This window comes from Gymnogyps californianus, chromosome 13, assembly GCF_018139145.2.
Source record: "Gymnogyps californianus isolate 813 chromosome 13, ASM1813914v2, whole genome shotgun sequence".
In the NCBI taxonomy this organism is placed as follows: Eukaryota; Metazoa; Chordata; class Aves; order Accipitriformes; family Cathartidae; genus Gymnogyps; species Gymnogyps californianus.
Window position 1 is genome coordinate 14,698,720 of NC_059483.1, and position 15,231 is coordinate 14,713,950.

Genomic DNA, 15,231 nt, shown 5'->3' on the forward strand with positions numbered 1-15,231 from the left:
AATACCAAAATAAAACATTTTTGTTCTGTTTCTTTCATTGGGCTTTTCTTCGTAGTATAAGAAGACTTCGCTTGAGTCTAATTGTTTTATCCAAAATGCTTTTAATGCACTTATGCATACCACACAAATAACCAGACTCTTTAACTGCTATTCGTACTACATCTGGAAGTGAAACAGGTGTTATGATGGGTGTTTAATATAGTCAAGCAACTGTAAGAAACTTTAATTTTCTGTATTGGACAGACTGGGTCTGTTGTTGTTTTGGTTGTTGTTGGTTTTTTGGTTTTTTTGGGTTTTTTTTTAAATACTGCCTTAATGTGATTTTGTGTAATTATTTTCCCTGTATCCTCCTTGAAGGTCTCCTAGCAGTACATGGTTCTGCATGTCAAGTGAAACCTATCCACACCAACTACAAAACTATAATAACCTGGATTGGATTAATTTTGTCAAAGATGGTGTGATAATTACCTAAGATTTATATGGTTTTTGTTTTCATCCAAGTGGATTTCAAAGCACTATTCCAGTCAATAAACCCTGCAAACTGTAATTTCAGGGATAAGCCTTGAAACCACTCGTATTCCTTATGTTGCTCAGGTAAATGAAGGTTTTTATAATGGACTTTTGGTCTGGCACAATCAAACTTAGAATGCTGTAGAAAAAACTGTAATAAGTCTGTAAAACTTGTTATTATTGAAGACTTGAACTGCTTACTTAGTATCAGATAGTTTGCATACACACTAGCTATGTTGAATTTATAGGACAATGTTTAAAATGTTTACACCTGTTTTCTTCTTTGAGCCTCTGTCCCACAATTCCTAATTCTGCTTCTATCACCAGGTAAATCGTAGACATTCCGAAGGGTCACTAAGCACATGAATAGTTGCATTAGTAATTCAGAAGGGAATTTGATAAGTTACTTCTCTGTATCTGAACTGGACTTCTTTGAGATGTGTTATCCATATGTATATTCTGCAGTCCTAATCTCTGTGGCCTCTGCCTTGGAGTCCTGTACACGAGTGACTTTGTGGTTGAAAGAAAATGGAAAGAAGGTGTTGCTCTAGTTTTTATACCTTCAGTTTAAAACGTGAGAACCCTCAAGATGCTTTCCTGATGTTTGGGAACTGTTGGCCAAAATTGTTCTACCTTGAGGATGTGGGAAGATATGCCTCGATATGAGGATGTGCATACAGATAATACATCTCAAAAAACTTAGGGAAGTAAGCTCTCATTTTTCTTTTTTTATCTTGCATTTAAATATTGTGGTGACTTGATACTGAAATCCCCCCCCCCAAAAAAAAACCCAACCCCACAACAACACACACTTTTTGAGTTAGAGTGAAAAACGTGCACTGCACACAATATGTGCATTCAAACTAACTGGTCAGACCCGAATTATTTCTAAAAGGTCAGAAGTTAAAGACTGTGCTATAGATCAGCTGAAGGAATTTTTCCATCTATCTGCTATAAATTATTTTATTTTACTTGCTGTCATCTGTTGCTGTTTCTCAGACTCATAAAAATCACAATAATAGTCAATTTGTATCCTTTATACCAGGATACAATTTCATTCTTTATTCTCTTAGAACTGATTTAATAAAGTCTGCTTTACCTATGATGTTTATTTTTATGGGCAGCTGCACTGTTGACAATGATTTCATATTTATAGCAGTCCATGGAAAAAGTAGAGGTTGGTCATATTGTCCTGTTCACAAAAAGCAGAGGAAAAGGAAATGTTCTTTCCTCGGTGTCAGATGTCACCTAGATGACCAGCAGTTGAAGTGCTTGCTCATACCTACCTCAATGCTAAAAGCTCAGTTCGTAGTGATTTTGGTAATTTACTCCGATGCAGGTACTTTGGGAAGGCTGGGAGTTTGAAAACATTAATGTGAAAATATGAAAGATACTGGGGGGGGGGGGGAGTTTAGTTATATATAGTTAGATAATAGTTTATAATAAACTATTAATAGACACAATAGTTATAATAGTAAGCATCAGTGCAAGAATAAATTAACAGCTGGAGAATTTTCTTCATCAATTAATAAAAAGACTTCATTTTTAATGGATAGGGACCTGTAACATTCAAGGCTGATTTACCCCAAAAATCAAACTACCTTTTTTCCAGACTCTGCTGGTAGGTTCACAGGCCTTGACAGTAGATGGAAGATTGAGCTAGCGTGAGTGAGTGTATGGAATGCTGTCCTGTTGGGCTGCTGATTTAGCTGGAATTCTAACTATTTAGTTGCTACTGGTGTGCAAAAAGATCTACTTGGAGAGAGGCAGTCTTGCTGATTATACGAGTCAGGTAAATTTATTTCATAATAGTATATCAAATTGGTATTTTTTCTCCACAGGGAAAGTATGCATCTGTGGTTTCACGTAATTGTAAATGTTCTAACACATGTATGCTCCCTGTGCGAATTCTTTATTGACCCTTTGACTGTAAATCAACATCAAATTGTTCACATAACTTGCTCTGAATTTCTGTAATAGCCAGCCATGTTTATGATGAGATTTTACTCAACCAACAGTATTTGGCTATTGATAATCATAACATAATTTCCTAGGGAATATAACGCTTCTTACTAATAGGCATGGAACCCAAGATTATACAAAGGGCCTGGGAGACTGACACAGTGTTTTTCCCATATCAGAGTAAAGCAATCTTTGGAGGCTACACTCTGCCTTTTATTGGAATATTGACTATTGCCAACAACTGCAGACCAAGAGTTGTTACCTTTGACAGTGATCAAAACTAAAAATAGAAGTCACTCCTTCCATGGCTGAGAAAATTTTATTTCTAACCCAATTACAGAAGATTAAACTTGTCAAAAGACTGGATGCCTAGCATAGCAAAAGGGAAAATTAAACACTTAGGGAACGGACTTATTTTATTTATTTTTTTACATAGTTACCAAACTAAACTGTGTTTCAAAGAAAAAAGTTCCCAAAAGGATTTTACATCGAGGAAATGAGGGCCAAGAATATTTTCACTGCAGCTAGCTACTGCCTGGTGAAAGTAATCTACAGTGCAAGTTGCGGAACAATAATTGCGATATAAAAGTCTTTTTCAGTAACATTTTCTAAGTCTTTCATGAATGCTGTGGCCACGCCCTTTTTAGTAATGCTTTATTCCTCAGATGATTCAACCAATTTCAGTGGGTCTGGTTATGAAATCAGATATTAACAATGTGAGTGGGACATACATAAAAGGAGTTGTTTGGTGTGTCACAAGTCAGATTTTTTTTTTCCTCACAAGTGCACAACTGGGGGTATAAAGGCCATAAACAAACGTTGTTATCCTCATTTTACATGAGAAACAGATAGGAACTAGATAGGAAATAGATCCACTTCAGAACAGAGATGAGGCTGGTGCCAGCTAAAGGTAGAATGCAGGGATTCCTGTCTTAGTCTTGAGCCATAATGATGCTTCTTTCAACAGTCTGTTACCAGTCAGTGTATTTGGTTAGAGGTGGTATTATTGCAGCTTTTGCTGTTTTGCAATAACCTGCGTGATGGAACAATCAACAGGGCACTGTTTTATGCTCCAGAGTTCTGTGGCACCACTGCAACAAGTCATCTACTGATGGAAGCATGGTGGGAAACAGAGGGCAGCACAGCAAGAACCGCAAGAGGAGGAGGAGGTAGATTTGGGGCAGGTGTTAAGCAATGTGTTTTATTTCCTCTACAACATCCCACGGAGACCTCTGAAGTGTGAGTTACCTTAGGGCAGCCTTTTCACGGACTCTGCAGGGGCCTGTTTCAGCCCCATAGCACTCCTTGGTACTACTTCCCCTCTAGAAGCTCATTGCTTGATGTGAACCTGGTTTGCAAGAATGACTCCTTTATAATTTTGATGAAAATCAGGAGTGATTTCATTGCTGTCAGTTACATCATACTTATTTCAAAATAATTAAAAGTGAGAATAGAATTAGACCTACTTGTCTTTAGCAACGTCTAATGTAGGGGATGTACCCATAAAAGTCATTAGTCATCAACAGAAAGGAAACTGTCTACTCTTTATTGTAGCTTTTGCAAACATGCCAAGGTGTGATTTAGGTGTTAGGAAGGAAACCACCATCTCTTTGCAGAATAGTTGGACAATGCTCAGCTACCGAGGGTGGAGTGAGAATAATAGTACAGTGAATCAGGAAAGCAGGGCAGGATTCATATTTCTAAGCTCTACCCTCTTTGCTTAGACTGCCTTCAGACCTGAGAAATACAGGTACATTTATTTGAATATTCCTGCTCTTACCCTTAAAATGGCTTGTTAAAACCAAACATTTTTTTAAAGTATAACTGTCAAATATCACTGCATTTTAAGATAATGTTTTGGACTGAAGTAATAATACATTTAACACCTGCATTCTGTATTTTGCATACTAAAGAAAATTTCATGTTCGTTAAGATTTAAAAATGCTGAACAAACAATAATTGCAAGTTGTGTTATATAGTTTATCATCTTAAAAACCAGGAATTACAAATTAGTAATTACTAAAAAGTGTTAAATCTCCCTGGACAACATTTTTAGTTGATGTGGTTGAGCAGATTCCAGTGTGTTATAAATTATAGAATTTACATCAACTAATCCTTCATTCCCTGTGTACATAAGTAAGTGGAAATTTTGAGGACATATAAAATAGACTAAAAGTTAAAGGTCTCTAAACCCATCTCTTCCCATTTCCGGATAATGAATACCAAATTAAGCTTTAAAACAGGGGTCTAAAACTGTCAGTTTTCCTTTACAGGCATGGTAAGGCCTGAATTAAAAAATGGACAGGCACTTGCTGCCTATTGCAGCTCTGCTTTTGTAATAGGCACCGCTTCAGTAGCACTACGAAAGCAGGGAGTAGGATGTCTGTTTTCTAGTTTTCTTGGCAGCAGCCATGATGAAAGCTCGATGTTTCAGGAATCCATCAGAAATAATCGGACCTAAGCAGCCTCAAAGATTTCTCCATTCTGCTAATTATATCGATACTGCTGGGAGCCCAGGTTTTGCCCATAACATAGTGTTGATTAAAACATAAATCCCTGTTGTTGTGGTTTAACCCCAGCCAGCAACTAAGCACCATGCAGCTGCTTGCTCCCCAGTGGGATGGGGAGGAGAACTGAAAAAAAGGTAAAATTTGTGGGTTAAGATAAGAACAGTTTAATAACTAAAGTAAAATAAAATACAATAATAATAAAATATAATAATAGTAATTAAAAGGAATAGAACAAAACAAAGGGGGGAGGGGGAGAAATAAAACCCAGGAAAAGACAAGTGATGCACAGTGCAATTGCTCACCACCCGCTGACAGATGCCAGAGCAGCAATCTGCCCCTCCCGGCCAACTCCCCCCAGTTTATATACTGGGCATGATGTTCCATGGTATGGAATACCCCTTTGGCTAGTTCAGGTCAGCTGCCCCGGCTCTGCTCCCTCCCAGCTTCTTGCACACCTGCTTGCTGGCAGAGCATGGGAAACTGAAAAGTCCTTGGCTTAGGATAAGCGCTACTTAGCAACAACTAAAACGTCAGGGTGTTATCAACATCATTCTCACACTAAATCCAAAACACAGCACTGTACCAGCTACTAAGAAGAAAATTAACTCTATCCCAGCTGAAACCAGGACACCTGCGTAGCTAACTGCCATAGGGCTAGAAAAGTGCCAGGTCCCCATATACCTGTCTAGTTTATGTGAATTGCTGCTTTGGGAGCAGAAAAAAAGTAGTTGTAAAACTACTATGGCATCTTGATGGCTATTTTCCAATTGAATTGTCCCTAGTTTAAAAAGAATATTTCACTTTAAGAACCAGTTTCTTTAAATGTGACTTTAATTCCAGAGTTTTTTCATATTGTGTAAAGCGGAGTCCAGAGATTACTTTAGTATCCCAAACTGAAGAAATTAAATGGAATTTAAGACATTTACTTAAAAAGAAACAAGGTCTGACGTCCATATGTCTATGTGTATACCGCATTTCTAGCCTCAGCAATTTTAAACAACTGAAAGATTAAATCTCGCTGCAAGATGTTAGGTTTGAAATGGAAAGCCTAACCATAGTTGAGAAACACAATTAATTATTCTATTTTAAAATATTTCTGGTGTCTGGGCTACAAAATATGGTGAGCTACTTTTTCGTCTTTTATTATTGTTTTTCCATTGGCTGTTTTATGTTGGCAGTGCTACTACTGAAAAAGACCTACCGCCTACATTTCATTTGAATTTGCATTTGTGTTAAGTGATGTGTTAGTATTTATTATACTGAACTAGTGCCTGTAGACTTTGGTCACAGAAAGTAAATTTGTCTTTACCAAGCACAGTACAAACGCATACCAGAAAGATAGTCCCTCATTTAAAGAGCTCATAATCTACTTGCTTCCATATTCACAGCCCTATTTTTTTTTTTCTGATCAATAGGGCATCCTAGTATATTTCCATACTTCTTTCCTCCAAACCAGACATGCCTGTTACCATCTGTAAATTATTTGTCACTACTCTCCCCAGGTCGTTGACCTAATGAGACCTACTCTTGGTCACTTGCTGTTAATCTCGTTTGAGATTCTCAGCGTGGAACTGGTGCCATTTGCCTTTTTTTGGTCGGTCTTCCTCAACTGTTTTGACCACCAACGTGGCGGTGGGAACTGAGCTTCCAGGGCGACACAAGCCGTGCAAAGCCCGTGGCGCGGTCATCAGCAACAGGGCGGCGTGCCGGTCCCCTGTCTCACCTCCGGCGTTTCGCCGGTCTTCCGCAGCCGGGAGGCGGAGAGCTCGGGGCGAGGCCGGGGAAGAGGCCGGGGCCGGCCGGGACACCGCTGCGGAGGCAACCGCCGCGGGCCCGAGCGGCGCCACCTCGCCGAGGTGGGTAGTTCAGAAGGGACCCAGAGCCGAGGACCGGAAGGCGAGGACGCCCAACCGAGGAGCGGATGGGAGCTGGGGAAAGGGCGACCGAGCGGTAAGGGTGGAGAGCCGGGCGGGGTGGGTGGAGGCGGGCGGCAGGCGGGGCGCGGAGCCGCGGGGCGGGCCTCGGCCGGCGGAGAGGGGCGGGCTCCGGGGGGTGGGCTCCGGGGGGCGGCAGGGGCTAGGCACACGCGCACGTCTCCTCCCTCCGCCTCCCCTGACAGCCGCCGGGCCGGCCCTGGAACCCCCGGCGTCCTGTCCGCTCCGGCCGCCAGCGGCTCCCCCTGCCCAGCCCCCGGCGCCCTTTTTCGCCCTCGCCGACGGCTGCCGCTGGATCCTCGCCGGGGCGGCAGCTCTGCGAGCCGCATGCCGGGAGCCGAGGAGGAGCAGGAGGGTGCAAGGTAAGGTGCTGTCCTTTGCGTCTGGGCTCTGCTTGGGGCTGGGCAGGGAGGCGGCTTCCTGTCGGAGCTGGAGGGGCTCGGCTCCTCCGGCGCACCTGGAGGCGGCTAGGCTTGCGGGCACGAAGAGAGGCGGCCGCGGCGGGGCTGACCACAAAGGTTGTATTGTGCCTCCGGGGGGACCCGCCGCCCCTTACGGGACTCCACACGGAGTGGTAGCAGGGGTGCCCCGGCCGTTCGGGAAAGGGCTCCCGCCAGCTCCGGGTGGGTGGGTGGGTGGGGGGCCGCACCCTTCTCCTCCTCCATCTCCTCACGCCATCGCCGCCCTCTTCGCCCCACTCTGGCGATGCCCCGGGAAGGGGGAGGCACGGGGTACTTCGCCGTCGGAGCTTTGCGCCCGCAAGGTCGGTCTACCGCGAGTCGGAGGGAGGCGGGCGGGACCCGCCGCCTCAGGGACCCCCGAGCTCCGCTCGTGCCTGGCAGCCCTGTGAGGGGCCCTGAGGAGGCGGGGGGCGCCACCGGCGAGGCGGCGGTTGGAGGCGGCGGGCGCTTGACCCGCTTCCTCTCGGGGCTCAACAGCCGTTTTGGTTTTATTTATTTATTTTTAAAAGAACTTTTAACATTTATTTAGGGACAAATCTTACACGAGTGTCAGTTTAGAAGGAGAACCCTGCGAAGGAAGGGCCGAAGTCCCAGGTGCCTGTTGCCTCCTTTGAAAACCGTAATTGTTATTACAAATAAGTTGCTCCCCAAGCTGCTTGTTTGGCTTGGCGAGTAAGAGAGCGGCTCCGCCGGTCTCTGGTTTTCAGCCCTTCCCTCCGCTCAGCACAGCCTCCACCTTGGGAGGAGGAGGTGGTGGAGGTTTGTAGGCGAAAGGAAAGTGGAAAAAACAAACACGGAGCCTAATTACTTACACTTGTGAGGTCAGTCACAGCAGACTCTGAATAGGCTGTAAAAGAGAGACAACATTAATTAGCATGGCACGGATCATTGTCTGAATTTAAATAGTTAATGCTGGTGAAGGCCCGTGTAGGTGAAAACTCTGTAAGGTTGTTTGTGGCTGGCTCCGCGGTCGTGTTCCAGTGCCAGTGTTTTACCAGTTACCTTAGTGTGGTTGGCGGTGACCAGAATTTGTGACTTACTAAGGAACCATTTATATTAATGCAAGAAATCCAAATTTGGTGGTTGATATCTTTATTTTTCTATATAGTTCTTAAATCTTGTGAATATGTAAATGTTCGTGTATGTCTTTTCTGTGTATGCATACATATATTAACATAATTTATAGTTAAATGTTATCCTTTAGTACCTTTTGTGCTACATTTTCATAGTGAAAGGGCAGAGAAAATTCCTTTATCCTCAAACACTTGTCATAGAATTAATTTGGTTAAGTATCCAATTCTGTAGCATACACAGAGGTCTGCTGAGTGCAACATGTTATGAGATGGATGCTTTATCTGTACAGAATTTGAAATCAGAATAGAAGCCGTGGGATTTGGAAACAAATGGAGTTAAAATATTTACTGCAGAATAATAGGTTTTGCAGAGCGTGGGTAGGGGAGTGTGTGGAATGGAGCTGCCCCAGTGTACATGAAGTAAGGGAATGCACAGGAATATAGTCGGCTTGTCATTTAGTGGATTTAGCCCTTCTATTTAAAATTTTTATACATATGACTTGCTACCTGTTCTCAGTAAATATTTATTACTCAGTTTTAGTAAACAAAATACCATATTGTTTTGAACAGAAATCCCTTTTAATTTCCCATCAGAATCGTGCGTATCGTTTAGCAACGTGACAAGGCCTCGTGACCCGTGAAGACACTGTAACATTCAGTATCATTCCCTGCACATTTTCTCAGACCTCCGCTCTGTTTTGAATAGTGCACTTCTTCTTGGGACCGCTTTTGTGTAGACAGTTGTTCTGGCATGATTCCAAGTTGTGGGAGTCTTATGTGCGCATGATTTGGAGGTGTATTATGTGGAGTTGCTTCCAGCAAGTGGCCAGTGAGACCACATGTCCTTAAACAAAAACCTGTTTTGTTTTGCTGTTCATGAATTGAAGTGGGTGATACCTGATTCTGCTTGGGAGTTTATATGTAATGTCTTAATATGGACTCAGGAGCTAGTTTTTCCCATGTTAAATCTTTTGCTTTAGGTGCTAAAGAAAATTAACCTGACCTCTTAAATTCTGTTTATGTTAGAGTCTTATTTGTATGTTTTCAGTATTTTAGGTTTTTGAACAATCTCTTTTGACAAAACATAATTTTTCCGAGTATTTTTTGTGAAAGCATCTGCCTACTGCTACAAATGCTGTAATACTGCATTTGGAATCCTTTTGGAGTGCTTAGTGTGTGTGTATTATATTGCAGACACCTTATACTCAGTTAAGTATGATGTGCATTTTGAGAATAATTTGCTAAGAGTTGTCTTTTTCTTCCTGTGTAATATGTAGCTGGCAAATGATACGCTTAGTGGAAGACTAAAAGACTTGGGGTGCTATAAATCATATTTTGATTAATTTTGTTTAATTAGTCTCTTAATGTTTAATTTAATCAGTCCCTTTATGCTATTTATTTGTTTATTAAATTTTGGGGATATAAGCATTGCAAGGTCACATAGGTTTTTCGGAAAAAATTCTAGTACTTATAGATAAATAGGTAAATTAGTACTTTATAGATAAGTTCTAATCTGTGACTTGGAAAAAGCCTGAGCAGAGCAGCACTACATTGGAATAAAAGGTGGAAACAGATGAAAATATGTGAACTTGCTGGACAAAGAAAAGTCTTGAAATTTTCATGTTTGCATCTATACTTATTGGCTGAAAAAAATATTATCTCCGCATATCTAATATTTTCTAGGTCCTATAAAACTCCCTTTGATTTTTTACCAAATTGTGCCTCTCAACTTGTGAGGGCGTGTTGTGGATTTCAATTGTCCGAGTCATATGAAATCTGGAATAAACAAATGGCTATGGTCTTGCACAAGTCTCTACGAGCATGTAGAACTACTGTAATGTAGTAGGTAAATAATTGGAAAATAAAGGACTCGGTAAATACGCTCCAGTAATCTGTGATTAACAAACACCTCGTGCTTTGCTTTTGATTATAATAGCTGCAAAGTAACTACTGAAATAAATAGTTATATAGCATGTAACTGTGGTGGCCTCCATCCCCAAGTGTACCACAGAGGCTGTAAAAATAGACAAACAAAAAATGTTTTCCCATCTATTGTCAACCAGGGTTGAACATGAAGTGATATGCTGTCAATTATGAAAATGTAAACAATGATTAACTTGCAGGTGCTCAACACTGTACAGAATCCAGCTGAGGTGGCTAGCATGCTAATGGATCAGGCTGTTAGTATCTAAACACAAGGGCATATGTACATGTATATTTATTTATTTCTTCCTAATCACGTACTGATGAGTAGTCTAAGGATTTCAAGTTTGAGTAAGCATGCTGCCATAGGTGTATGAGTTACTTCAAAGTAATATGTGTCTTACACAGACCACTGCTGAGGGTGGTACTTGAAGGCATGGCCAGTAGTGAAATCCAGCAATCCCCTCCCAAAAAATTGTTTAAACTGGACAAGAAGCAGAAGCTTTATGTTCTTTACAATGAAAGAGTGTTTTTTTGCCTTTCATGTTAAATCATTATATATACAAACAGAAATGGTAACATTATGTGACTAGAAAGGTGCCCTATACTGTTACTCCCCCCTACCCCCCCACCCCCTGATTAATTACCCTCAGAGTCATGCAGTTCCCCTCCTAACTCTGCAGGTGTAATCAATGTATGGTACAACTTGTATTCAAAGAGGTTTATTGGCTTTTATACCACTGAAGCTTGCATAAACTTGGAAAGTTGGCAGGAGTTATCTGGACTTGTGTGGTTTCTGTAGAGCAAGAACAGCTGCTGTGCTGGTATCATCTCTCGAACATTTTAGTTGTTAAATAGAAGTACAGCTTTCGTTAGTTTATTTTAAACACTTCAGCAGTTTTCCAAAATAAATTTTCGGGATTATAACTAGGAGAAGAGTGTGTTTATCACACTGTCTGTACTGTATCAGGAATCCTACTGATTTTATTTTAAATAGTACTGTGTGTCCGGCTAGTGTTCCCTCAGAAGGTTCTGTCTGGACCATCACCTTTGTCTTGAAGACAACAACCAGCTATTTGGCTAGTGTGTGTTTTGGGGATGGCTGACTGCTTCTGCTTGTATGTGGCCTTAACTGATGCAATGAGATAGCAGGTGGTTGGGAGACGTTAGAGGCATGTATGAATTGCAGTACAGCGCTTAAAGCCACCATGTTTGTATTGACACAGCCTATGCTGAGTGTATCCCAAACCTGGTATCCCTCTGTAGATAGTGAGGTTCTTATGCGAGTATGAGCTTTAAAATACTTTGCCTACAGAAATAGATGCTGTCAAAAGTAGTGTGCTTTTGGCGCTCCACAGGTAAGTAATTAATATCCTAGAAAAAATTCTCTCAAGCAAGTCGATTACTGGAGGGGTGATCTTGCAAACTTTCCCATGTAGGTTTGGGTTCTGATTTTGCTTAGCAATTGCAGGTGAAAAGCTGTAAAGACTGAAAAGAAGATAACTTTAGGACAATACACCTTTTTGTCTGCCATTCAAATCTATTAAATAACCAAGAAAAATAAATGCAAAACCAACTTGACAAACTTCAATGACTTATTAAACTGTGCAGCAATCCTGAATGAAATAATCATGATTATTAAGATAACAGGCTGAAGGGATCATAATTTTAATGTTAAGGAGAAAATGTGACACCCTTCCAGGCAGATAAAATTTTGAACCTGCTACCTCTCCCTGGCAGTGATGATTCTGATAAAGGGGAAAATGGGTTGTGTTTGTCTCAACTGTGGTTGTATTTCTCTTGGTTTTCATTTGTTCTTAATGTATTTTTGTGGAGGGTAAACCCCTTTATCATGAGGGAGGCAGGAATATGTTGAAAGGAACAGAAGAATATGAAAAAATGTGGCAGCAGTTGCATTAATTTTACACTGGGCACACATGCTGTAAGTATTTTTTCTTTTTTCTGAGTCTGCCATTACCATGAAAAAGACTTAATTTAAGTGCTAGTTTCAGAAAGCTCCTCTTTTTTGTTTAATAAATTGTTCCTTAAATTGGTTTAGCTTTGTATAGCCCTTCTAATATTCTTTACAGAAACAGCACATAGTTATTTCTGGAAATAGTTTTCCTCTAGATAAAATCTAGATTTAAAAAAATCCTAGATAAAATCTTTGTGTTTGTCATTGTTACAACTTTTGAATAACAACTTAGTGCTTGCTTTCAAATTCAGAAGTTTGAGGAGGATAGAGTTAAATTAATCTCAGAAATTGCTAGCTGTATGAGTCACTAAATTGGGAACATAAATACTCATAATCTTTGGAAAGAACCTCTCAACATTGTTTTGCTGCATAGTGTCAACTGCAAAACACAATACAGTATGTTTAGCTTAAAAGTAGTTGTATTTGCATTTGAAATCGTAGTTTATGAAAAAAATCAGATAAGTTTTGCCCCTTTTTGCTTGTCAAACTGACTAAAGGCTAGCACTAAGTCTGCAGTAGCAGCTAGATTGTTATACTGTGTGTTTTGTTTGCTTGCTTTGTTGAAAAGAAATAAAAACTTGGAGAGGGGGAAAAGGGTAGAGAAATGGCCAGTGCTGGAGAATTCTTCTTGCACGCTGATAGAATGGATTGGTTGTTTTGTTTACTGTCTGGTGCTGAAGCCAGATACTTGAAATAGGAACATCTGGATCTTTTAGTCCAGAGAGAAACAGATTTGTCTCAGAATGATATATGTAATTACAACATCAGTGACAAAAAATTCCTTGATATCTTTTACATTGAATAGAATATAGTACTTCGTGTTTTCTGTATTCTGCTTAAACAGTATATTTAATGTCGTATGTGTACCTTTCTGCATTTTAAACCTTCTGTTTAAAATGTTCTGTTCAAGTCTTTGCTAGTGTTTCATAATGTTAGATTTTTTCCTAATCAGGTAAGAGAGATTTAGTTGTGTGTTATTACTAAGACACAGAGTACTGAAACATTAAATTACTTCTTTTAATTGATGTGGCAATCAACTACCATCCCTAAAAGCGACAATGAAGCTCACAAACATTCCCTATTTCCCCCTACACTGCTGAAGTTTCTGAGTTGAAACCACTAAAAGACTCAGAGCTCCTGATAACTTTGCAGATTGGACAGTGCAGATGAGTCCTTGCTCTTCTATTCTTTATCGCAGTGAAGTACAGTATTATATAATATGCTGATATGCAAGATAGACTAAACCAGCAGTCTGAATTCTTTCATAACGCTTATTTTTCACAGCAATAGCCAGCTCAGAAAATGTGTGTTTGTATTTTGGGAATAAAATGTGTGCATGTACCTGCTTGTGGTTTCCCTGATGCTGCTGTCTTAGTATGTAAACATATTTAAATGGTTCAGAAAGATGTCTGAGTTGTAACCACATCCTCTCTTTGATGCTGGTAAACTTCTCCATGTGCTTTCATGAAGGTGAGGCGAGATGAATTCTAACGTAATCGGTTGTCTTCCTTTTCTTTTGGTATTTTTTAGGGAAAAGAGCTAAGTCTTGGTAAACTAAAGGACTAGTCCTATTGAGAACAGTGTCTCATAGTAGGCTATGTTTCTCAAGCGTGGAACACTATTCCATGTCAGTGCTCTGGCTTCAGCCTGGTACAAACTGTATTTATTTCTTTAACTGTTGTCTTTTACCTTTTAATCTACTTTGTGCTGAGAATAAATATAACTTTCATGCTACTTCAAAAATAAACATTGTCTTTTATATATGGCTGGATAGACTGTCTCGCTGTCTATACCAAGTGTTTGTGTGTATGGGAGAGGGAGCCAAACTCGATTCTTGCTGTGAGACAAAACCATTATATTATTTTAAAGCTTCTTCTCTATCATCTTGGAGAGTTCTGATGGAATCACCAAATACGGAGTGAAAAGTTTTTATATATATAAAAGTGCAGTGCCTGTGGTTCTCTGAACTACTTCCTCCAAATATCTTTGTATATACACTTGTGTAAAGTACCTATATAAAACTTATCTGCACTTCTTAAGAGGACAGAAGGTGACTGTTTTTAATGAGATGCCTCAAGGACAGGAATAAAAACCCTCTCAAAAATATGTATTTAAAAAGGTCCTCCAAAACCTCATTCTTTAGTGCATCAGGTACATTTTTAAAGACTTCAAGAGGGTAAGTAATGGTGTTATTGCTTACCACATGTGTTCACTGAGGTGAAAACTTACTTGAAATAACCACAGTGTGTGTGAAACAAAGTTTATGGTATGCTAGGCTTGGATTGAAGTGATTATGCAATGTGAAATTTCTCAGCACTGCCTGCTACTTGGAGTTGTAGTCAGGAGAAATATTCAAGAGCTTCTTGAGTTTTCACTCTGATTTTACTGAAGTATGCTTTAGTGGTATAAAGATGTTTGGCAACTACAGTATCTGAAAACCTCAGAAAAGCAATTTGGATAAAAGATTGTTTTTGGTATTTGTTGTTATGCAGTTAAATAATGAAGTTCATTTTAAAGTTTAAATCTGCCCTTCAACAAGCTATTTGCCTAAGGCAGTTGCTGGTTAGGAGCTGAGTGCTATCAAGATGCGGGATACTACACGCTTGCTAACTTTGTGTGTGGAAATGCGGCTTTTCAGAAAACAATACAGGAGTAAGTATGTTTGTTCACTAGAAATTACAGACTTTTGTGCAGCTAGTAAGGAAATGGAAAATCAGCTCTTTAAAATTAAAGATGCTGTGATGCATGCTTGCTAATTAGTAATCTATTGTTCAGGTTTTGTGAGCATAAAGACTTCTGCTTGAGGGAATGATGGTGTGTAACACTCCTAATTTTTTTTTCTTTGTAGTAGATGCACATTACTATAGTGATGCTACTGCCTTC

At 40.2% G+C, this 15,231-nt stretch overlaps 1 protein-coding gene across 2 annotated transcripts in view; it reads left to right on the forward strand.

The window, feature by feature from the left end:
- The first annotated feature begins 7,194 nt into the window (after positions 1 to 7,194).
- The window catches only part of ARHGEF3 (Rho guanine nucleotide exchange factor 3), a 140,490-nt gene continuing 132,453 nt past the window's right edge, over positions 7,195 to 15,231 (forward strand). For both annotated transcript variants that reach the window (XM_050904704.1, XM_050904705.1), the window contains exon 1: positions 7,195 to 7,278. In XM_050904704.1, coding sequence (XP_050760661.1) covers positions 7,244 to 7,278 — 35 coding nt within the window. In that variant the 5' untranslated portion in view covers positions 7,195 to 7,243. The remainder of the gene's footprint in view (positions 7,279 to 15,231) is intronic.